Source organism: Tursiops truncatus, chromosome 11 (assembly GCF_011762595.2).
Source record: "Tursiops truncatus isolate mTurTru1 chromosome 11, mTurTru1.mat.Y, whole genome shotgun sequence".
Classification (NCBI taxonomy): Eukaryota; Metazoa; Chordata; class Mammalia; order Artiodactyla; family Delphinidae; genus Tursiops; species Tursiops truncatus.
This window is the reverse complement of record NC_047044.1, coordinates 25,846,602-25,872,996: the sequence shown is the minus strand read 5'-3', so window position 1 is coordinate 25,872,996 and position 26,395 is coordinate 25,846,602. Positions and strand designations below refer to the sequence as shown.

The window sequence follows — 26,395 nt, the reverse complement described above, 5'->3', positions numbered from 1 at the left end:
ACCCGGCTCTTGCAGCGGTGGTGCCGGCCCGGGTCGGAGTAGGTCCGGTCCACGGTGAGCGCCGTGTCGCTGCCCGGCATCTCGGCGCTCGCGCTGGGAACTTTCCCGGGGCCCCGTGCCGCCGCGCCGCGAGCTGCCTGCCGCGCTCGGGCTCGGGCTCGCCGGGGGTGAGCCTCGGCCAGGGGGCGGCGCGGGCTACCGCAGATGCTACAGACAGCCTGGCGGCCGCCCTGCGCCGCCACCGCCGCCGCCGCCTTGGGTGGGGGGGGGGGGGGGGGAGGCGGGGCAGGGACGCAAGAGTCTCCTCCCCCTTCCCCTCTCCGCCCCTCCCCCTGCGCGCCCCGCCCGCACGAGACTACTCTCCAGGTGCTGCTGTTTGCCTCCCTCCCTGGCTGAAACTTGATTCCACCCCCTCCCACACTGCCCTTTTTCCTCAAGAGATGAGCGACATCTCCACTACTTGTTGACTTAATCTGTATGTTTATGATAAAAGATGGATTTTTGGCAAGATGTTGTGAGGCTTGCCTTAAATGCTTCCTTTCGTGTTACTCTTATTCCAAATGCACTTACGGGACATCTTCTATGTGCCAGGCCCTGGAGTAGGGACCAGAGTTGGGTTTTCTTGTTTTTTGGGGGGTTTTTTAAGCACATATTTTTCTTCTTCTGATTCCACTGAGCAAAGAATACACTTCCCCCTAAACAACGATCTGTGGTGTTGTGTATTTTAATTTTGCATGTCTGGCTCACCTTTATGTTGGAAGCTGCTTAAAAGTCAAGACATATCTTTTCAGTTTAGTATTCCCTATTTCCAGGGAAGAGTCCCTGCTCACAAGAAATATGGCGTCTAGAAGAGACATTCAGAACACCTGGTCTGGTTATGAAGGGTGTACTAGTGGCAGACTGAGTTGAAATATTTAAAGTGCAGTGCACATGACCAGTCTAGAAGGAAGGAGGGATGTGCTCCTCCCCTTCAATGCGTTGAGCAGGGAGGGAAGTGCAGGCAGAAGAAAAATACTGAGCATAAAAACAAGGGTACATTTGGAAAACCTCAAGTCATCAGTTTAGAGAGTCTCTTCAGGAACAGAAAGACGAAAAAGTAGGTGGACACCATGTGGTGCAGGGCTCTACTTTCAAGGCTAAGAAGTTCAGCCCTATTCTTGGGTATTGGGCAGCTGCTGGAGGTTTCTGAATGGGGACATGACAGTATCAGGATGGAAATTTAAGAAGAGGAAATATCTGATAACTGTGTGAAACACTGATTAAAGATGGGTAAGGGACACTGGTTAGAAGGCCACTGCAAAAATTGAGAACAACCTCAATGTCCTTCAGAAGGAGACTAAGTATCAATAAATTATGATAGGGTTTCCCTGGTGGCGCAGTGGTTGAGAGCCCGCCTGCCGATGCAGGGGACACGGGTTTGTGCCCCGTGCCCCGGGAAGATCCCACATGCCGCGGAGCGGCTAGGCCCGTGAGCCACGGCCGCTGAGCCTGCGCGTCCGGAGCCTGTGCTCCGCAACGGGAGAGGCCACAACAGTGAGAGGCCCGTGCACCGCAATAAATAAATTATGATACAGGCATCCAGTGGAGTGTTAGGTACCTGTAATAGAATGGCAGCTCTCTATGTATAGCTACAGAAATATCTCTAACATATACAATTAAGTGAAAAAAGCAATGTGCAGAATAATATATGTGGTATTCCACCATTTATATAAAAACAATATATGTATATGCTTAAATATGCATAGCATATTTCTGGGAGGATTAACATGAAACTAGGGAAATAGACAAGAAACTGATGGAAGGAGAGAGGAACTAGGTAGCTAAAAGGAGGGTTGGGGATTAATTTCTCACTGTATATGTTTTTTAAACTTGAATGCTTGAACTGTGTACATATATTAACCATTCAAAAAGTAAAATAAAAAGATATATTTTTAAATAAAAAGGATAAACTTATTAAAACTAATTTAAGAAGAAATAGAAAAGCCCATACAATCCTAAAACCGTTCAAAACATTAAATCAACACTTTAAAATACTCCCCCCACCCCCCACCGTATATGATACAACTGCACCAGGCCCAGGGAGTGTTTCAGGTAAGTTACTCCAAAGCAGAGAAGAGAGATATGAAATGTGAGTGCGCGTGTGTGATTTTAGCTAGGGTGGCCAGGGAAGGCCTCCCTGATAAGGTGACATCTGAGCAGAGACTTGGGAAAAAGACAGCCAGCCATGTAAATATCTGAACACTGCAGAAAGAAGGAACAGCAAGTACAAAGGCCCTGAAGCAGGAACATTTGGGAGTGTTCAAGAAAGAGCAAGGAGGCTAGTGTTCTCTGGAACAACAGTAGATGAAATCAGAGACATTTCAAAGGACTAGATCACATAGGGCCATTTAGGCCATTTTAAGAACTCTGAGGAAAATGGGAAGATTTGGAAATTTTTAAGCAAAGGAATGGAGTGACGTGCTCTGCCTTTTCACTTGGGGGAAAAAAAAAAATGGATCCCTACCTCAAGGCATACACAAAAAATCAATGCCAGATAGGTTAGAGACCTAAAGGAGAAAACACAATTTTTAAAACTGCCAGAAGAAAATGGAAGAATATCATTATGATCTCAAGTCATAAAAAGCAGTTCACAAAAAAGCATAAAGATTCAACAACATTAACGTTTTAAAACTTCTGCTTATGAAAAGAAATAATAAAAACAAAACTTGAGCTAAGAAAATCAATATGGATGAATTTCACCAACGATACTGAGAAACAAAAAAAGCAAGCCACGTAAAATTACCTGTTGTGAGATTCTATTCAGATAAAGTTAAAATATGAAGGATAAATGACAATTTTTAGGAGCCCTAAGATATATAAACTATTAAGAAACGTAAGAACATCCTATACACAAATTTCAGGACAGTATTTACCTCTGGTGGGGGCTAAAGAAGGATACAGTAGGAGAGGAATACAAGATTATAAATACTGCCATATTTAATGAATGGCTATTTTTTTGAATATTATTTTATGTATTTATTTTTTATTTTTCGGCCACACTGCGCAGCATGTGGGATCTTAGTTCCCCGACCAGGGATAGAACCCGGGCCCCCTGCATTGGAAGTATGGAGTCTTAACCACTGGGACCACCAGGGAATTCCCTAATGAAAGACTATTGGTATACTGGCTATGTATTCACTCCTACACACATACACAATATTTCATAATTTAAAATTTTAAAGACAACAAAGACTCAAAGGACACATGCAATGATGGTATTCTTAATCCTGGATTTAAGTCACCAGTGGTGGTGGTATCATCTCAAATACACAAAAGTAATAGCACTTTTACAGGTATAAATTTTGATACAAAGGCAAGACAGTCTGTTATTATTAAGTCTTTATGTCAATTTAATCTTATAAAGATCCATTCTGAGATCTATAAGAGTCTATCTCTGGGTTCCCCTCCCCCATTTGCCTGATACCTCATTTATTCCAGGTACTTAGGACTATAGAAATTATATTGCTCAAGTGTATGTGTGTACATGTGTGTGTGTAACTGTGTCTGTGTGTAACTTTCGAGAGGGCAGACCTAAGTAAGGTCCCTGACAAATCAAGGTTGGGCATTGGTTGGTGTGACAACAGTCATATACTTTCCATTTCTATTACTGTCTTGGTATTGCTTAGAAGAGCTCCATTCTGGAAATGCTGACCCTCCGTAAAAAGGATGAATTAAAATTTTATTAGGCTCATTTCAGTTTTAATTAACAGAGGATGTTGTTTTTTAGATCATTTAGATCTATTTTATAAGCTAGTTGCCCAAAAGCTGCTCTACTGGGCACTCATACAAAATAATGTTTTTAAAAGCCCAAATTAAACAGCACAAGAGCAAGCTCCCCAGAAAAGAAAGAAAACAAGCAGTGCTGATCACCATTTGGCTCTCCTATTTGGAATTAGGATCCACGGGGAAAAGAGACCATGCACCTTCTTTTGGAGGCAATGCCCAGGATTTTGTCAGACCCATAGAGAGAGAGAGACAGAGAGACAGAGACAGACAGAACACTTCAATTCTTCTTCAATGTAAGAAATTGTTTGTGCCTCTGATAATAACCTCCAAAAGCCTCTATGAAAAAAGTAATTTTTTAAAAAATCACAATTTTTAAAGTAGCGAATGCAGTCAGAACAATAAGGAAGACAAAAGTACAAAATCTAGGGTGTGAAATAAGAATTTACTTCCAAAGTGTAAGTGGCACAATAAGGCGGCACAGGCTAAGCACAAAAGAATTGGAACAGGTCTTTTGAGCTGTAAGAGTTTAAAGTTTGGAATGATGAGAAAAGGTTCATAAAAGAGGTATGGCGTTTCTGGAAGCTTGGCCGCAGCCACCGTGGTGGGAAGCGGGCTGAGGATGGCCGGGGGCCTGGAGACCAGCTTGCAGACAACCTCAGACCCGGAGCGGCCAGGCTTGGCAGGCACCTGTCCAGTGCCCAGACTTCAGTGGCCGCAATGCTGCCATCAGCACAGGGCTGGGTGGGCGGGAGCCGGGAACGGGCTGCAGGAGGCCCAGGGCCCTGAGGCTCAGAGAGGACCTTCAAGATGGTGGAGGAGTAAGACGTGGAGATCACCTTCCTCCCCACAAATACATCAAAAATACATCTACATGTGGAACAGCTCCTACAGAACACCTACTGAATGCTGGCAGAAGACCTCAGACTTCCCAAAAGCCAAGAAACTCCCCCACATACCTGGCCGTGTGGCTGACAAGGTCTTGGGGCTCCGGCCAGGTGTCAGGCCTGAGCCTCTGAGGTGGGAGAGCCGAGTTCAGGACATTGGACCACCAGAGACCTCCTGGCCCCACATAATATCAATCAGTGAGAAATCTCCCAGAGATCTCTGTCTCAACGTTAAGACCCAGCTCCAATCAACAACCAGCAAGCTCCAGTGCTGGACACTCCATGGCAAACAACTAATAAGTCAGGAACACAACCCTACCCATTAGCAGAGAGCCTGCCAAAAATCATAATAAGGTCACAAACACGCCAAAACACACCACCAGATGCAGTCCTGACCACCAGAAAGACAAGATCCAGGCTTATCCACCAGAACACAGGCACCAGTCCCCTCCACCAGGAAGCCTACACAACCCACTGTACCAACCTTACCCGCTGGGGGCAGACACCAAAAACAATGGGAACTATGAACCTGCAGGCTGCAAAAAGGAGACGCCAAACACAGTATGTTAAGCAAAATGAGAAGACAGAGAAATACCCAGCAGATGAAGGAGCAAGGCAAAAACCCACCAGACCAAACAAATGAAGAGGAAATAGGCAGTCTACCTGAAAAAGAATTCAGAGTAATGACAGTAAAGATGATGCCAAAATCTTGGAAATAGAATGGAGAAAATACATGAAACGTTTAACAAGGACCTAGAAGAACTAAAGAGCAAACAAACAATGATGAACAACACACTAAATAAAATTAAAAATTCTCTAGAAAGAATCAATAGCAGAATAATTGAGGCAGAAGAATGGATAAGTGACCTGGAAGATAAAAGAGTGGAAATAACTACTGCAGAGCAGAATAAAGAAAAAAGAATGAAAAGAATTGAGGACAGTCTCAGAGACTTCTGGAACAACATTAAACACACCAGCATTCGAATTATAGGGGTCCCAGAAGAAGAAGAGAAAAAGAAAGGGACTCAAAAAATATTTTAAGAGATTATAGTTGAAAACTTCCCTAAAATGGAAAAGCAGAGAGTCAATCAAGTCCAGGAAGCACAGAGAGTCCCATACAGGATAAATCCAAGGAGAAACACGCTGAGACACATAAAATCAAACTATCAAAAATTAAATACAAAAAAATCTTAAAAGTAGCAAGGGAAAAGCAACAAGTAACATACAAGGGAATCCCTATAAGGTTAACAGCTAATCTTTCAGCAGAAACTCTGCAAGCCAGAAGGGAGTGGCAGGACATATTTAAAGTGCTGAAAGGGAAAAACCTACAACCAAGATTACTCTACCCAGCAAGGATCTCATTCAGATTCCAGATTCGATGAAGAAATTTAAATGTTTACAGACAAGCAAAACAAAAGTTAAGAGAATTCAGCACCACCAAACCAGCTTTACTACAAATGCTAAAGGAACTTCTCTAGGCATGAAACACAAGAGAAGGAAACCGCCTACAAAAACAAACCCAAAACAATTAACAAAATGGTAATACGAACATACATATCAATAATTACCTTAAATGTAAATGGATTAAATGCTCCATCCAAAAGACACAGACTGGCTGAATGGATACAAAAACAAGACCCATATATATGCTGTCTACAAGAGACCCACTTCAGACCTAGGGACACAGACAAACTGAAAGTGATATTCCATGCAAATGGAAATCAAAAGAAAGCTGCAGAAGCAATTCTCATATCAGACAAAACAGACTTTAAAATAAAGGCTATTACAAGAGACAAAGAAGGACGCTCCATAATAATGAAGGGATGATGGATGATCTTGGATGATGAAGGGATCAATCCAAGAAGAAGATAAAGCAATTTTAAATATTTATGCACCCAGCACAGGAGCACTTCAATACATAAGGCAAATGTTAACAATCATAAAAGGGGAAATTGACAGTAACACAATCATAGTAGGAGACTTTAACACCCCACTTTCACCAATGGACAGATCATCCAAAATGAAAATATGGAAACACAAGCTTTAAATGACACATTGAACAAGATGGACTTAACTGATATTTATAGGACATTGCATCCAAAAACAACGGAATACACTTTATTCTCAACTGCTCATGGAATATTCTCCAGGATAGATCATATCTTGGGTCACAAATCAAGCCTTGGTAAATTTAAGAAAATTAAAATCATATCAAGTATCTTTTCCGACCACAACACTATGAGACTAGACATCGATTACAGGAAAAAAAACTGTAAAAATTACAAACGCATGGAGGCTATATAATACACTACTAAATAACCAAGAGATCACTGAATAAATCAAAGAGGAAATAAAAGAATACTTAGGAACAAATGACAATGAAAACATGACAACCCGAAACCTATGGGAGGCAGCAAAAGCAGTTCTAAGAGGGAAGTTTAGAGCAATACAATCCTAACTCAAGAAACAAGAAACATCTCAAATAAACAACCTAACCTTACACCTAAAGCAATTAAGAAAGAAGAACCAAAAAAACCCAAAGTTAGCAGAAGGAAAGAAATCATCATAAAGATCAGAAATGAAAAAGAAATGAAGGAAACAATAGCAAAGATCAATAAAACTAAAAGCTGGTTCTTTGAGAAGATAAACAAAGTCAATAAACTATTAGCCAGACTCATCAAGAAAAAAAGGGAGAAGACTCAAATCAATAGAATTAGAAATGAAAAAAGGATGGGCTTCTCTGGTGGCACAGTGGTTGAGAGTCCATCTACCGATGCAGGGGACACGGGTTCGTGCCCTGGTCCAGGAGGATCCCACATGCCGTGGAGTGGCTGGGCCCATGAGCCATGGCTACTGAGCCTGCACATCCGGAGCCTGTGCTCTGCAATGGGAGAAGCCACAACAGTGAGAGGCCACGTACCACAAAAAAAAAAAAAAAAAAAAGAAATGAAAAAGGAGAAGTAACAGCTGACACTGCAGAAATACAAAGGATCATTAGAGATTACTACAAGCAACCATATACCAATAAAATAGAAAACCTGGAAGAAATGGACAAATTCTTAGAAAAGCACAACCTTCTGAGACTGAACAAGGAAGAAATAGAAAATATAAACATAACAATCACAAGCACTGAAATTGAAACTGTGATTAAAAATCTTCCAACAAACAAAAGCCCAGGACCAGATGGCTTCACAGGCGAATTCTATCAAACATTTAGAGAAGAGCTAACACCTATCCTTCTCAAACTCTTCCAAAATGTAGCGGATGGAGGGACACTCCCAAACTCATTCTACGAGGCCACCATCACCCTGACACCAAAACCAGAGAAAGATGTCACGAAAAAAGAAAATTACAGGCTAATATCACTGATGAACATAGATGCAGAAATCCTCAACAAAATACTGGCAAACAGAATCCAACAGCACATTAAAAGGATCATACACCATGATCAAGCAGGATTTACCCCAGTAATGCAAGGATTCCTCAATATACGTAAATCAATCAATGTGATACACCATATTTGCAAATTGAAGGATAAAAACCATATGATAATCTCAATAGATGCAGAAAAGCTTTTGACAAAATTCAACACCCATTTATAAAAACCCTCCAGAAAGTAGGCACAGAGGGAACCTCCCTCAACATAATAAAGGCCATATATGACACAGCCAACATCATTTTCAATGGTGAAAAACTGAAAGTGTTTCCTCTAAGATCAGGAACAATACTGGTGCCCACTCTCACCAGTATTATTCAACATAGTTTTGGAAGTTTTAGCCACAGCAATGGGAGAAGAAAAAGAAATAAAAGGAATCCAAACTGGAAAAGAAGAAGTAACACTGTCACTGTTTGCAGGACATGATACTATACATAGAGAATCCCAAAGATGCTACCAGAAAACTACTAGAGCTAATCAATGAATTTGGTAAAGTAGCAGGATACAAAATTAATGCACAGAAATCTCTTGCATTCTTATACACTAATGATGAAAATTCTGAAAGAGGAATGAAGGAAACACTCCCATTTACCAGTGCAACAAAAAGATAAAATACCTAGGAATAAACCTACCTAAGGAGACAAAAGACCTGTATGCAGAAAACTATAAGACACTGATGAAAGAAATTAAAGATGAAACAAACAGATGGAGAGATATACCATGTTCTTGGATTGGAAGAATCAATACTGTGAAAATGACTATACTACCCCAAGCAATCTTCAGATTCAATGCACTCCCTATCAAACTACCAATGGCATTTTTCAGAGAACTAGAACAAAAAATTTCACACTTCGTATGGAAACACAAAGACCCAGAATAGCCAAAGCAATCTTGAGAAAGAAAAATGGAGCTGGAGGAATGAGGCTCCCAGACTTCAGACTATACTTCAAAGCTACAGTAATCAAGACAGTATGGTACTGGAACAGAAACAGAAATATAGATCAATGGAACAGGATAGAAAGCACAGAGATAAACCCATGCACATATGGTCACATTATCTTTGATAAAGGAGGCAAGAATATACAATGGAGAAAAGGCAGCCTCTCCAATAAGTGGTGCTGGGCAAACTGGACAGGTACATGTAAAAGAATGAAATTAGAACACTCGCTGACACCATACAGAAAAATAAACTCACAATGGATTAAAGACCTAAATGTAAGGCCAGACACTATAAAACTCTTAGAGGAAAACATTTTGGCAGAACACTCTATGATATAAATCAAAGCAAGATCATTTCTGACCCACCTCCTAGAGAAATGGAAATAAAAAATATACAAGTAGCTCATGCAGCTCAATATCAAAAAAACAAACAAGCCAATCCAAAAACAGGCAGAAGATCTAAATAGACATTTCTCCAAAGAAGACATACAGATTGCCAACGAACACATGAAAGGATGTTCAACATCACTAATCATTAGAGAAATGCAAATCAAAAGTACAATGAGGTATCACCTCACTCCGGTCAGAATGGCCATCATCAAAAAATCTACAAACAATAAATGCTGGAGAAGGTGTGGAGAAAAGGAAACCCTCTTGCACTGTTGGTGGGAATGTAAATTGATACAGCCACTATGGAAAACAGTATGGAGGTTCCTTAAAAAACTAAAAATAGAACTACCATATAGCCCAGCAATCCCACTACTGGGCATATACCCTGAGAAAACCATAATTGAGAAAGAGTCATGTACCACAATGCCCATTGCAGCACTACTTACAATAGCCAGGACATGGAAGCAACCTAAGTGTCCATCAACAGATGAATGGATAAAGGACATGTGGCACATATATACAATGGAATATTACTCAGCCATAAAAAGAAACGAAATTGATTTATTTGTAGTGAGGTGGATGGACCTAGAGCCTGTCATACAGAGTGACGTAAGTCAGAAAGAGAAAAACAAATACCCTTTGCTAACACATATATATGGAATCTAAAAAAAGAAAATGGTTCTGAAGAACCTACGGGCAGGACAGGAATAAAGACACAGACCTACTAGAGAATGGACTTGAGGACATGGGGAGGGGGAAGGGTAAGCTGGGACAAAGTGAGAGAGTGGCATGGACATATATACACTACCAAATGTAAAACAGATAGCTAGTGGGAAGCAGCTGCATAGAACAGGGAGATCAGCTCAGTGCTTTGTGACCACCTAGAGGGATGAGATAGGGAGGGTGGGAGGGAGACGCAAGAGGGAACAGATATGGGGATATATGTATACGTATAGCTGATTCACTTTGCTATACAGCAGAAACTAACACAACATTGTAAAGCAATTATACTCTAGTAAAGATGTTTAAAAAAAAAAAAAAAGAGGTAGGATTATACTTGACTCTTACAGTACATATTTGTTGTTTTTGTCTGCCTAGCATCCAGTCCATTATTCTCAAAATACTGCCTGGATTTTTCTTTTGGGACCCATCCCACCCCCACCCTCAGTCCAAGAGGTTTAGGTGAGGCTGACCATGCACGACCCCTGGCTCCAGGAAGAGGCATATGATCCAGCCTTGGCCAATCAGAGTCACTGTAAGTTGTGCAGAAATAGACATGTGACCCAGTCAGAGCCAATCAGAGTTTCCCCTGAGACTTTTGCTGTAACTACTGGGAAAGAACTATGCCCTTCCAGTAGGCATGGTTAAGCTGGTAGACTATAAGCCTGCTGCTATGGTGGGCGGCCCTGCTGTATGTGGTAGACATACAAAGACAGCCTCCTCCAAGAGGAAAACAGAGCCATGGAAGGAGAAAGACTCATTACTGAATTGTGAGAGCACTAGATCCAGCTTTTTCCACCATCTATTGCTGCATGACAAATCACCCTAAAACATACCGACTTACAACGACTACCATTCATTTGCTCATGATTCTGCATTTTGAGCAAGCCTCCAAGGGGGATGGCTTTTCTCTGCTCTTCTAACACTGTCTGGGGCAGGAGTATCCAAGATGGCTTCCCTCATATGTCAGCACCTACAGGAATGGGGGTGGCTGGAATGCATGGGGCTGGCCAGGTCTCTGTCTCTATTTGTATATGTTTATACATTTAAACAAAATATTTTATATTTTATAGTCTCTTCTTCCAGTGCTCCCCCCTCTCTACCAGGGTAGTTGGACTTCGTTACATGGTGACTGGTTTCTGAGAGATTAAAAATAAAAGGTGCCAAACCTCTTTAAGGCCTAGCCTGGAGCTGGCAGAATACCACTTCTGTCACATTCTACTGGTCAAAATGAGTCAAAAGTCCAGCCCACACTCAAGGGGAAGAGAAACAGTATCTACCACTTGATGGAAGGAGTAGGGAGTAATGTGCGCATACAGGGATGGGAGAATCGTTGGCTGCCATCATGGCAGACGACCCACCACGTCAGATGTGGTTAGACCCCCCTTTCTGGTTATAGGAGGCAAGGCATTCCTCTTTTTACTTAAACCCGTTTTAAAAATCCTAATACAACATTCAATGCTGGGTCTGGGTAGAAAGAAAACAATGAAAAGGGTGGTATTTCAAGAGAAAGCAGGAAATGCGGAAAGCATGAATAGAGGGAAAGTGAGCAGAAAATTCTAGTGGGGGCAGAGGATTTTCTCAGACCACTAGGTAGAGAGCCTTCCTTGGTCAGTCCATGCCAGATGACCTCCTGCAGACTCTTTAGCTAATTATATTCTGTACCTCTCATTTTAACACAAAAGTTATAATATCTTATCATGCTATTTAAATATTTTATGTGGTAATTTATAGGTGCCCTCCCCCCAACTAGATTGTAGGTTACCTGAAGGAAAAGACAATACCTTCTAGGTAAGTGTGTATATTCCTGGTTCCTAACATAGTATCATGTATTCAGTCCATACTTGCTGAGTATGAATGGATAGATTCTACATTTATGAAATGCCTAGTTATTTTCCAAGCAATAAGGTTTTAAGAAACGAGTAAGACGTAAGCAAAAGATAGCTTTTGCCCTCAAGGGGTTGGAGCAAACAATATGTAAGGATGAAAATTTGCTGAACAATGAACGCTGCCATTTTTCAGATACTGACTGGTTACTGAAGTTTGTGAACTCTGAAATTACTTAGTGAGCACCTTTCATTTGATGGGCTCTGTTCTTGGTGCTGGGGATTATAAAAACAAATAAGACATGGTCCGATCCTGAAAGGCCATCCCATTTAGACAGGGAGACAGACTGCCAAAAAAAAGTTGCTAGAGATGCAAGGATAGTTACATCCTTGGTACAGTGGTAGGGCAAAGGAAGAAAATGGTCTCCTGGTGAAAGTCAGCTCCTTAGGTATGTTAGGCTTCGTGTCATTATAGCAGGGAGAAGGAAATAAACATAAAGGAAAGTCTGACTTTAAAGATGAAAATGTAAGCCTCTTATAAAGTAAAGGATAGTGAATTTCCTTTCATATTCCATTTTTATTTAATAATATAGGAAAAGTGTTCCTTCTGCAGGGAAAATTTATAGGACAAAAAATACAGAAGGCTTTTTTTTTTCCCCCAAAGGATTTAAGGACAGAGCGTGGAAAGAGAAGAATAAATCAGATTTTAAACATTTATTCAGGGACTTCTCTGGTGGCGCAGTGGTTAAGAATCCGCCTGCCAATGCAGGGGACACGGGTTCAAGCCCGGGTCTGGGAAGATCCCACATGCCGCGAAGCAACTAAGCCCGTGTGCAACAAGTGCTGAGCCTGCGTGCCACAACTACTGAAGCCCATACGCCTAGAGTCCACACTCCTCAACAAGAGAAGCCACTGCAATGAGAAGGTCGGGCACTGCAACAAAGAGTAGCCCCCGCTCTCAGCAACTAGAGAAAGCCTGCGCACAGCAACAAAGACCCAACACAGCCAAAAGTTAATTAATTAATTAATTTAAAATTTATATCTATATAAAAATTTGTTTATACTGCAGGTCAGAAGCTTCCAGGGCTGAGGCGAATATGAATTTCTAATTTTAACTGCCTGATTTACAGCCAACTGGAAATGAGCACTCCTGATGTTTATATTTAATTTTTAAGATAACATGTTCTATATGACTGTAAGAAAACAATCACTGCTATTTATTTAGCATTAGCAATCATCTGGCACAGAAGCTCAAAACTTCCACTTGCCAAGATTTTGATGAAAACAGGAAAGTAGAAAGACTCAAACTCTGCAGGCTAGTGAACTTGCCTTCTAAAATTCCTTTTTTAGAAAACGCAACAATTTCATGCAATTGATTTCTCAAGAGCAATGAATCTTAAAGAGGATTCGACAGGGAGACTTCAAGTGTTCAGGAAACTGGTCTCTAACATTTATCTTCCCTGTAGACATGAAACTACATTAAGAAGTACACAAATGGGACTTCCCTGGTGGCGCAGTGGTTGAGAGTCCGCCTGCCGCTACAGGGGACACGGGTTCGTGCCCCCGTCCGGGAAGATCCCACATGCCGCGGAGCGGCTGGGCCCGTGAGCCATGGCCGCTGAGCCTGCGCGTCCGGAGCCTGTGCTCCGCAACGGGAGAGGCCACGACAGTGAGAGGCCCACGTACCGCAAAAAAAAAGTAGTACAAAAATGTATTTTATCTCATCAAAATGAAAAACTTTTACTTTGTGAAGACCTTGTTAAGAGGATGAAAAGACAAGATACAGATGGGGAAAAATATTTGCAAAACCACAATCCAACAAATTAGTTGGATTAGTATCCAGAATATATAAAGAACTCTCAAATCTCAGTAGTAAAAAAATAAACAATCCAACTGAAAAATGGGCAAAAGACATGAAAACACGTTTCATCAAAGAAGATAACAGATGGCAAGCAACACATGAAAAGATGTGCAATGTCATTAACCATTACGGAAATGCAAATTAAAACCTCAATGAGACATCACTACATACTACAAACCTCAATGAGACATCAGAATGGTTAAAATAAAAAATAGTGATATCACTAAACGCTGGCAAGGATATGGAAAAACTAGATAATTCATACAGTTCTGGCAGCATTGCAAAACGGTACAGCCTCTCTGGAAAATACTTTGGCATTTTCCTATAAAACTAAACACGCAAATACCATTTGACTCAGCAATTGCACTCGTGGGCATTTATCCCAGAGAAAAGAATACTTATGTTCACATAAAAACCTGCAGGGCTTCCCTGGTGGCGCAGTGGTTGAGAGTCCGCCTGCCGATGCAGGGGACACGGGTTCATGCCCCGGTCCGGGAAGATCCCACATGCCGCGGAGCGGCTGGGCCCGTGAGCCATGGCCGCTGAGCCTGCGCGTCCGGAGCCTGTGCTCCGCAACGGGAGAGGCCACAAGAGTGAGAGGCCTGCGTACCGCAAAAAAACCCAAAAAACAAAAACAAAACCTGCACAAAAATGTTCACAGTAGCTTTATTCATAAAAGCCAAAAACTAGAAATGGCCCAGATGGCCTTCAGCAGGTGAACAGTTCAACAAACTGTTGGCCGTCCATGCTATGGAATACTATTCAGCCATAAAAAGGTACACACTACTGATATACGACAACTTGGGTGAGTGCTGAGGGAATTATGTTGTGTGAGAAAAGCTACACTCCAGAGGTTATATACCATGTGATTTCATTCATTTAGCATTCTTGAAATGACAAAATGATAGAAATGGAGACGAGATTGGTGATTGCCAAGGATTAGGAACTGGGCCTGGAGGGAGGGGGTTGCAGGAGGAGGTGGATATGGTGATAAAAGGGCAACGCCACCAGGGATCCTGTGGTGATGGAAGTCTTCTGCATCTTGAGTGCAGTGGTGGACAGTACTCACCCATATGATAAAACTGCAGGGAACTAAACACACACACACACACACACACACACACACACACACACACACACACACACAGTCATCCCTCCGTATCCAGTGCCCTCCGTATCCACAGGGCATTGCTTCCAGGACCCGCTGCAGATACCAAAATCCAGAGATGCTCAAGTCCCAGTCAGCCCCTAGTATCTGCAGTTCCACATCCTCGGATTCAACCAACTGCAGGTTGTGTAGTACTGAGTGTTCATTGAAGAAAATCTGCATATAAGTGGACGCATGCAGTTCAAACCCGTGTTGTTCAATGATCAACTATACAAGCAACTCTGAAAAAATCTGAGTAAGACTGTGAACTGTGTCAATGTTAACATGTTATCTGTACTACTAGTTTTGCAAGATGTTACCTTTGGGGAAACTAGGTAAAATATACATGGGATCTCTCTGTATTATTCCCACAACTGCATGTGACTGTACAATTAAAAATTTAAAAAAATTTTTAATTAAAATTTAACTAAAAATTTAATTTTAAATGTAGGTGCAATTGGGATAATTTTCACAGGAAAATCTTTGGGTTTGGGGAGGGGGAGAAAACACAGCAAGTAGGAGTGGGTGGTACAGGGAATTTTTTCTCTGGAGAAATGGTCCACAGAGCAGAGTTCTTTCAGGTTCTGGCCCCTCGCTGCACCAGAAGAGGGGACCAGCTGTAGACATCGAGGGGCAAGGGCAAGACTGTGGGTGGTGCTCATTATGCGACCACCAATATCAGCACCTGGCTGCAGCGATACCGTATCTGAAAGCTCTAGTCAACCGTGAAGACTTTGAGGCCAAGGGCAGAGTCCTTTATCCTGGGCCAGCCAGTGCTGAGCATCACACCTGGCACAGAGCTGTCATTCTATAAGGTTTTTGTTGAATAAATGACTGACAAGTCCTGATATGGTTGGAAGAGTATATATCAAAGTTCATAGATTTGGTTCATGTTCAAAAAGACTCATTACATACTGAGTTGTTCAGTAAAAATGTACATTGTTAGTAAAATGCAAACATTTACATTCTCTACATTGAATAGAGAATTCCACAAATTCCCTGTTCTGCAGTGGGGTTCCCATATTGGCTTGAGTCTTTGTATTGCATCATGTAACACGCAGATGAGAACATGAGCGCTATGTTATTTCTAACCTCTTGACCCTACCATTTACTAGGAAAGGGTTGCACTGTGTGATCATTGTGTATGACTCTTGGCTGTCTGCTCCTGCAGTTTCCCAGAAGTCACAACAATGACAGAAAACAAACATAGAGGAAAATGCCTCACTTTGTACTCGGCACAGAGTGTTCCGTTCGGTTGAGTCTTTAACCGGAGCTGTGATGCTGAAGGTTCCTACTGTCCTCCACCACAGAGGCAGCAGTGTTCTGGAGATTTCTAGCTGATTCCACCCTATGCATGACCAGCCAAGGAGACTTCTTTCTCATCAAACACATACCGAGCCTGAAGGATGAGCTAGCTGCACTTCAGAAGGAACGCAGTGTCTGTGAATTCACTTTGCATTTGATCAATTCACTTTGCAAGATAAGGATGCTGAGAGATGATACTGCCAGAGAAATCTGATGTGATGTCTAAAAAACACTCCAAGTCACAGTCCAACCAAAAGGGAAGATGCTGCTTGCTGAAGCCTTCCTCGTGCACTCCGGTCCACACTCATCTATCCCTTCTCTGAATTCTGACGGTATCTATTGCTTCTATTAGTCGCATAAACATTAAGTAGAAATGCTCTTATACTGTTGCAGGGAGACGGTATGGTACACTGGAGACACATTGCCTGGATTCAAATCTTGACGTTGCTACCTACTTAGCTATAAATCTTTGGTCCTCTCATTTGTAAGCTGAGAATAATAAGAGAATCCACCTCATTGTTGTGAGGATTAACAGATAATATATGTAAAGCATTTCCAAATAACAGCTCAATAAACGCCTACAGAAAACAAAATAAAACCTAAAATCTGTCTTCACGTGATATGTTTTTCTCCTTATCAGTAAGACTTCAAGGATTGCTGTTTTCCTGGAAAGTGTCCTATTAAGGAAGAGGGTGCATTCCAATGTCACACCTCACCTTCACAAATTTCAGTAACAGAACTAAGAAGAAACTAGGAGCCTCTGGCTAAGCTCTGGACCAAGAAAGCAAACTTCTTCCCTTTACACTAATCTTTGATTCCCTTTGTCCTCAAGGCACCTATGCCCACTTAAAACAGTTTCTTTTTGCTTGTACAGTTTGACTAAATAATTCCAAATCTAGGACTCTATCCTAAAAAAAAAATTAAATACAGGAAAGGTTTTACAGATGAAGATTGCCCATCACAGTGTTTTATCATTCTGAAAAGTTTGAAGCAATCTAAAGGATTGTTTATGAAGCAGTTGTTTATTGTTTATAAAAAATAAAGGGTTAATTATATAAATTATGATAGTCATACAAAAAATACAGTATACCTATTGCAAATTATACTTAGGAAGAATGTGTAATCATATGGGGAAATGTTTACTTAATAATACTATACCAAAAAAATCAGGATAACCCTACCAGAATGACAGAAATTATGAAGTATTATAGTATTTAGTGCTGGCAAAGATCTGAAGCAGCAGGAACTCTCACACATTGGAGGTGGGAACATAAACAGGTACGACCCCTCTGAAGCACGATGGGGCATCATCTCATAAAGCTGAAGTCATGCCTACCCTATCACCCAAACTCTCCACTCCTCGGTATATATCCTAGAGCAGAGGTCCCCAACCCCCGGTCCCCTTAGGAACGGGCCGCACAGCAGGCGGTGAACAGCGGGCGGGCGAGCGAGCAAGGCTTCATCTGCTGCTCCCCAACGCTCGCATTTCCTCCTGAACCGTCCCTCCCATCACTCGCATTGCTGCCTAAACCATCCCTGCTCACCCACCCCGACCCCGTTCGGGGAAAAATAGTCTTCCACCAAACCGGTCCCTGTTGCCAAAAAGGTTGGGGACCACTGTCCTAGAGGACACAAGTCAACCAGGACACACAGACAAGGATGTTCATGGTGGTAAGAGTCCCCATGGGGAAACAACCCAGCTGTCATCAACAAATGGATAAACTGTGGTACTTGTATTTGGAAATTGTATTTATTTTCCAGTTAATGTCAGTCATGTTTCTGAAAATCAAATGCATGAACATGCTAACTAGAGCCTATTTCCCATTGTCTTAACTCATTTTACAATGTTAGGTTTTTCTGTTATATGTAGCCGAACCTAATACTGACTGACCCAGAGCCTAACAAAATGCCTGGTATAAAGTATCACAAATGCTAACACTCCCTGACCCACCACCCCCACTCCACCCCTCAAATGTTCAGAGCAAAATGGTCAGCAGAAGCCCCAAAATATTTTGCTACTGAAGAGTAAGAAAACAATCTTCCTCCATTTCTTTTGTGTCTTCATGCAGCATCTCTCTCGTACTCTGTACGGAGTCAGCAAAGGACAACAGTTATTTATTTAGCCTACTCCATTTGCACCAGAACTTTAAGTACATCAACTCTGAGTTATGCCAAACCCCTTTCCTGCCCCACCTCTGTGATAGTAGGTGCTATTAGTTTTTCATTTTACTGAGTAGCAATAGGGTCTCTGATTACATTAAGTTATTTGACCAAGGGTACTCAGCTAGTAAATGGCAAAAGTGGAGTCCAAATTCCAGGCCCATTTGATGCCAAAGCTCACTTACTAAGTATATGTCCTTGAACAATTTATTTAACCTTTATAGGCCTCAGTTTCCTCACCTGTAGAATGGGGATAATTGCACCCATTAAACAATAACTGTCTCTTAACAAAAGGCTTATGCTGGCATCACTGAGACTAGGAACAGGGAAGAACCTCAGTGCATCTGGAAACTCCACTGTTGCATGGCCCCTCACTTAACACTTAGCTCATATGAACTTGACCTGCCCCCACCCCCTGCTTGACCTTTTCCTGCTTCTCCCAAACAGTTTAATGAACAGCAGCATTCCTAAGAGCCCCATGAAGATGATTTCTATATTCTTCATGTTTCCTGTTCTTTCCTTGATGAAAGAAAATGAACAGGGTTTTTGAAATTCAAAATTACATCATTTTTACTTTATCTGAAGGCTCCTGTAAATCTTCCTCTTTTTTTTTAATAATTTCCAAGCACTTCTATATTTCCAATTTTGCATTTCAAGTTTCACAAAGTGAGAACTCAATTCTCATATCACTGTGGAATGAAGGTTAAATTTCCTACCAGTATTTTGAAGTACTCACCATCCTAGCTGACAGTTTTGAAAGGTATCCTATAGTTCTATTATTTCTCATTGCTCCTTGCCAGATCAGCTGGGGCTGATGTACTTCTAGTTAGTATTTCTGACATTCCATTGAAGGAATGTCTTTCACTAAAGGAAGAAACTGCTACCCCAGGCACAAGATTTAAAATATCTAATATGAGGCTTCCCATAAATATATATATTGTGTGTGTGTGTGTGTGGTACGCGGGCCTCTCACTGTTGTGGCCTCTCCCGTCGCGGAGCACAGGCTCCGGACGCGCAGGGTCAGCGGCCATGGCTCACGGGCCCAGCCGCTCCGCGGCACGTGGGAATTTCCCGGACCGGGGCACGAACCCGTGTCCCCTGCATCGGCAGGCAGACTCTCAACCACTGTGCCACCAGGGAAGCCCTCCCTTATTTAGATAAAGATTAATTGTATAACAAATGACTGTCTAATACAGCAGACACTAGCCACATGTGGCCAGTGAGCACTTGAAATGTGCCTACTGGGACTGAGGAAATGAATTCTTAATTTTATTTAACTTTAATTAAATTACATTTTGAAGACTTAGGACCCCCAAAATGCAAAATATCATTAATATTTTTTATACTGACTACATGCCAACATAAACAACAAAGGCCACTTTTATTTAGTTGCCAAAATATGAAAACATAGAGGCTGACACGTATTCTCTATATCTCATTACAGAAAATATGAGACAAATATAAACATACTAATACTCATATTATGCATAGCTCTTTCCCCCCAAATGATCTCTTAGGTCAAAATTAATCTTCCTTCCCGGCTAACATGTTATGTATAATTTTACTATAGTATTTATGACAGCCTCCTTTTTTTGGGGGGTGGAGCAGCACACCATGTGGCTTGTGGAATCTTAGTTCCCGGACCAGGGATTGAACCTGGGCCCTCGGCAGTGAAAGTATGGAGCCTTAACCACTGGACCACCAGGGAATTTCTACAATCTAATTTATATCTAATTTATATTAAATAAATTGTCTGTATGTCTACCACAACCCTCTCTACTAGACTGTGAGCTTTTTGAGATAGGAGGGCTAACTTGCTCATTATAAAAATCCATCAGTACCCAATGTGGTTCTTACAATGGAAATCCTTTCATAAACGTTTGGGAACTTGAATATAGTATACACGAGTGGGTTTTTAAAAAATTCATTCTTCTATAAAAGAAAGCCTAAAACTAATATTGAGGTAGTCCATGCTCATGGAGGGAAAGATGCCATATCAACTAGATGTCAATTTCCCCTAAATCAACTGAGAAATGAAACAGAACCTGATCAAAAAGGGCTTTTTCCTAAACTTGACAAGGTTACTTTAAAATTCAGCGGAAGAAAACATCTAACTTTGGGGAAAAAATATGGTGAGTGGGGACACACAGGGTGAATTCTCCTTTCTAGGTATCAATTCATTTTATAAGCAGTAGTATTCAGTTACCATGACCAGGAAAAAGACCAACAGAGAGAGAGCTCAGAAAGAGACCCAAGCATATTTGGAAGCATAATCCATGGCAGAGGCAGCATTATAAATCAATAGGGAAAGGAAAGTATCGGCAGTTTACATGGAGAAAAGTAAAGCAGCAGTAGATCCCTATCTCACACCAAAACAAAAAATTCTGGTGCAATTCATCTCTGAAAATTATGTCATATTTTCTGTGATGATTCACTGACAATTCCAAGCGAACTATGCAACATATGAGTTATATTAATACACTGTTCCTACCCATTGGAAATAAAAAGGAACAAAAATGAAGTTTTTTTTGTTTGTTTTGTTTTTTGCGGTATGCGGGCCTCTCACTGTTGTGGCCTCTCCCGTTGCGGAGCACAGGCTCCGGACGCGCAGGCTCAGTGGCCATGGCTCACGGGCCCAGCCGCTCCGCGGCACGTGGGAATTTCCCGGACCGGGGCACGAACCCGTGTCCCCTGCATCGGCAGGCGGACTCTCAACCACTGCGCCACCAGGGAAGCCCAAAATGAAGGTTTTGTAAGGACATATTTTAAAGACGCCCACAAAACAGGGTACGTAAAACACATTTTTTTCTTCTTTAATATACTGAATCAAGCCAGCAGTCACTGTGGCTTTATGCAAGTCAAAACTGCAGAACTGAGGTGGAGGCCAGTAAATCCATGGAGGGACTCAGTTACTGTATAAAGTACTTCTAAAGACTTGTTTGAAGCTAACTCCATAAAGCTGGAACCAAAATCCAGCTGCACGGTGACAGTGCGCCATGCTCTTGAACAGCACCTCTTGACTCACCCCCATCTGGGTTGGTTCACTGAGGCAAGCTCAGTGTGACCCTCAGTCTCACCCAGATCTAAGCCGGTTACTCTCAGAGTAACTCCACGCAGCAGACATTCAGAGCATCAGTGTGGAGGCAGCACTCTTCGGATGCTGCTAGGTTTGCTCACACTTCTGTAGTTCTGAGCCTGGCATGGAATTTCTTCCCTGACTTCCAGGGAGGCCCAAACCCCAAAACTGGGCTTGGAAAGAAAAAGAATCCTCCAAACACGTTTCATATCAGTATCACATATGCTCCAGATCCCCTCTCCAGTGAGTTTATTTCCTGCTGGAGAGGTGTTTCACCCTGTTTTCTAGATCTCGTATCTTGGATTCTCCTGTTTGATCCTGCAGCGAACTCATAACACAGATGTGGTGTTACTATAACCATTTATAGTAGTTTGTGGGCCTGTCATGACACAATACCTTCAATGATAGAGTGGCTTCAATAATAGAAACTTATTTTCTCCCAGTCTGGAGGCTCGAAGTCCAAGATCAAGGGACCAACAGGGCTGGTTTCCTCTGAGGCCAATCTCCTTGGCCTCCAGATGGCAGCCCCCTTGCTGCTTTGCCTTTCCCCACGGTCATTCCCCTGTGCACTCGCACCCCTGGTGTCTCGGTGTGTTCAAACTTCCTCTTCTTAGAAGGACACCAGTCAGATTGGAACAGGGTCCAACCTAACGGCCTCAACTTAATCACCTCATTGAAGACCCTATCTTCCAACACAGTCACATTCTTTTTTTTTTTTTTTTTTTTTTGGCTGCGCAGCTTGTGGGATTTTAGTTTCCTGACCAGGGATCGAACCCAGACCCTTGGCAGTGAGAGCGCAGAGTCCTAACCACTGGACCACCAGGGAATTCCCCAACACAGTCACATCCTGAAGTTCAAAAGTTTAGGGCTTCAACACGTGAATTTTAGGGGGACACAATGCAGCCCCAAACACCACTTGCGGTATGATTAATTTGGTAAATATATGTAAGCAGCTGTGCTGTGAGGCCAGGAGGAACAGCAGCTGGGAAGTGGAAGAGAAGGGATCTCTAAACCCACAGAGAAACTCCACAGCCTGGGAAATAAAACCCTGATTTCTTTTGTAGAAAACTGCTCATTCTCATTAGGTACTCTCTTAAACTCCTACTTCGCATAGAGAGAGAGTCACATAAAGGATTTCATCCAAAGAGGTAACGGTCCATTAAATGCCTTTAGCAGCTCCTGCAAAGTATCCAGCCTTTTCTCCTTCTGAGCCAGCCCAATTCTCAATATGCCATCCCTCTGTGTAAGACATATGTGTAGGGCCTAGTGATAAATGGGCAGAAAGCAAGAGTGTGGGGTGAGAAACAGAAGAGATGGGAGAAAAGGGAAACCGGTGAATTGAGACTTTTAAAGAAAGAAGTACAGTAAGAAAAATAAAATACACTATTGAGAGGTAAGAACGTACAGCAATGGCGCTTCTCTGAATGAAAAGCTAGGTCAGGATGGACCAAGTGAATCTCAGGTGTGAAAAAGAGGTAACGGGAAGGAAAAAGAAATATAAAGTTGTTATAAAACTCAGGAATTCACTTTCGAAATGAGACATGATCTACTTAAAAGGACCCGGGAGATAAGGAGAGCATGGAGGTATCAGAGGAGATGATGCCACAGCAACCATGGGGGGGTGGGGCAGGAGGAAGTTCTGCCATTGCTGGGTCACATGAGGAGTGGGTTTTTCAGGTCAAATAAACAGAACTGAATCTGAGGTTAGCAAAGGACTCTACAGTCGCAGATTCTGGTGTTAAAAGTCTATACCAGGCCTAAGTAAATATATTTAAAGAGCTGTGGCCAAAGATGGGATTTTATAATTACATACTGATTTATATTGGACTTCTTGGTCTGCTGCAGAGTTTGGAATCTCTCCAGGAGTACTTCCCTGCCAATTTCTAGGTAGCTTATAGCAATTTCAAAGTACCTCCAAATATACATTTTCAACAGATGGGATTATTAAATACTTAGTGCAAACAATGATCCTTAGATGTGTTACCACCCACCAGCAGACAAAGCAGATCTTCTCTTGCTCCACTCTCATTCCAATAAATATTTATATCCTTCCATTTTACTCATTTCAAGACTGCAGAATATGGAAGCTCATTGCTCTTTTAAAGTGAATGCAAGAAATTATTGATGCTTTCTGGATTTTCCAATTAACTTCCTCTCAGAAGAATTTACTTTTAGCGTAAATACAGTTCATGGTCTGTAGATTCTTTCATTTACAGATCAGTCATAATTCTCAGTACGGTACCAATATTTTTTTTCCAGGTAGGAACCCTTTTTTAAAGTATTTATACATTTAAAGCCTAGAATTGTAGAACTTTTCAGAATCTTCAAGAGTGTATGGTCTAGCCTTTTTTTTTTTTGATGAGGAAACTGAGGCACAGATGTGTAAAATGACTCGCTAAATCAGTGAGGGGGCTGGAGGAAGAAGTGGGAGAAGAGAGAGAAGAGAGACTGCAGTTACTGTGGGCACTGGTCAGGTCAATGTCCACACACTTTTACACACATACCTCACAGCATCCTTGTCACAGTCCTGGGACAGGGGGCTTGAGACTGAGAGATGCCCACTGTCACGTGAAGTGACTGATTTAAACCCAAGTCTGTCTGATACCACACACCAATGCTTCCCCATTTCCCTACACTTTCAAAGAAAATAAACAGACCAAGTTATACTTAGTTCAAAACTGAAACTTATAATGGCATTATATAAAATTAGATTCAAGAGCTTCTCAAAACCTTGGGTTTATTTCCTACTATTCAATCTCTGGATTGTTACTGGTTTCTGTTTTGGCAGCATAATTGACATTTACTTAAGAAAGTACGAATTAATACATCTCTAGGTATAGGACTTCCCTGGTAGTGTAGTGGTTAAGAATCCGCCTGCCGGGCTTCCTTGGTGGCGCAGTGGTTGAGAGTCCGCCTGGCAATGCAGGGGACACAGGTTCGTGCCCTGGTCCAGGAAGATCCCACATGTCGCGGAGCGGCTGGGCCCGTGAGCCATGGCCGCTGAGCCTGCGTGTCCGGAGCCTGTGCTCCGCAACAGAAGAGGCCACAACAGTGAGAGGTCCGCGTACCGCAAAAAAAAAAAAAAAAAAAAAGAATCCGCCTGCCAATGTAGGGAACACGGGTTCGAGACCTGGTCCGAGAAGATCTCATATGCCGCGGAGCCACTAAGCCCATGCTCCACAACTACTGAGCCTGCGCTCTAAAGCCTGCGAGCCAAAATTACAGAGCCTGCGTGCGACAACTGCTGAAGCCCGCGTGCGTAGAGCCTGTGCTCCGCAACAAGAGAAGCCACCGCAATGAGAAGCCCGCGCACCGCAACGAAGAAGAGTAGCCCCCGCTCGCCACAACTAGAGAAAGCCCGCGCACAGCAACGAAGACCCAACACAGCCAAAAAAACAAAAACAAAAAATCTCTAGGTATAAATCAAGTGAAATCCTGGCTGTCTGACCTTAATTAGTCAGTGATGAAAAATTCCATAATCTTTTGAAGTATTACTTCAAAATTACTATTTGAAAGAAATGCAATGCAGACACTTCAGCATGTCTTACCTGAATGGGAAATTTACTGAGTACATCTTACATACCCATCACCTGATGTTCATGGTGAGAGACCCAAAAAGGTACAAGAATTAGCTAGTAACTGATGTAAACTCAAGACTACCTGGCACCAGAAACCAAGCCAAGGAAGGCAGAATGTACATTTAAAATATACCAAGCATATTTAAATGTGAAAGCTTCTTAGAACTTTGTATTTGTTTCACAGAACTTATAGTCTTGTTGGGAAACGTTTCATCAAACTGAGTCCTGGTGCTCAATTTCTGTGGTCCTGTTAATTGGAAATAGTTTTATTTGGCAGACAGAATAAATAATTTACATTTATTTAAAATAGTTTGGTAACTACGTACCTACAACTCAACACTCTTGAACCCCAGGGCTAATCAGACCTGATGCTTCACACCTGTTGACTCAAAGTGCTGTGAGCACGAAGGTCATCCTTAAATCTCCGTTTGGTAAATCTGAATTGCATGAGTGATTAGGTAAGAGTGTGACCCATTACCTATTACTGTAATAAAAAACGACTCAAAGAGCATGTACTTTTACTACTGTAGGAGCCCCGTGGCGTAATATTATTTTTCAACAGATGGCAAGTAATATTCATTAGCAGACTTTTTGTGTCCTTCTGCTCACATTTAATGCATGAGGTTACAGCCTAAGGTTAAAGCTGTTTTTCCTTAAAATACTCAATTTTCTTTCAGAACACTTTGAAAATCTAAATCTGCCCTTGGGTCAGCCTCACTAGAATGGACATTGGGAAGGGAATGATTGCTTTTGTTTTTATGTCACCACGTCCATAATTAGGTGGTATTTTTAAAAAGAAAAGAATCAATAAGTTCCAGGCACGATACCCTTGTAACCTTGTGCAGTTTTGTAACCCAAAGTGGTATACTGACAAACCTGGTAATTATTCTTTTTAAATCTCAGATAGCCTTCTCTCAGTTGCCAAGAGTATATTCAGTAAATCAAATCTACTTCCTTCAGTATTTGAAATCCCATTTGCATCCCGGTAGGAACACACATTTCCTGAAGAAAAGGGCCAACGTTTTAAAAAGGAAGCTGAAGTCTTTAAGCTTGGGTTAACTCTTTTAAAAATGGAAAAAACTTTTCCAAAAATCCAGGGAGGATTTGAGCGCCTCCTACACCAATGGAAATGAGGAAAGCATCCCTTATTTCATGGACATTACTATACAAATTATAAAACATACTGGTACCACAGCAACGAACTCCACAGAGTGTGTCTGCAGTTTCTGATAGCAATCTGGGCAGGGGGAGGGAAAAGTAACTTGTTTTTTCAATGAAAGTATAGTTGATGTAGGATATTATATAAGT

At 41.9% G+C, this 26,395-nt stretch overlaps 1 protein-coding gene across 4 annotated transcripts in view; it reads right to left on the bottom strand.

Moving 5' to 3' along the window:
* TMCC3 (transmembrane and coiled-coil domain family 3) overlaps positions 1-26,395 on the bottom strand; it is a 315,420-nt gene that overhangs the window by 68,477 nt on the left and 220,548 nt on the right. Inside the window, exon 1 of one of the 4 annotated variants that reach the window (XM_019952208.3) lies at positions 3-250. The exons of the other annotated variants lie outside the window; for them this stretch is intronic. Within the exon in view, the coding sequence (XP_019807767.1) occupies positions 3-80 (78 nt within the window). The 5' untranslated portion in view covers positions 81-250. Of the gene's footprint in view, positions 1-2; positions 251-26,395 lie in introns of those variants that run through there. 4 annotated transcript variants of the gene reach the window in all.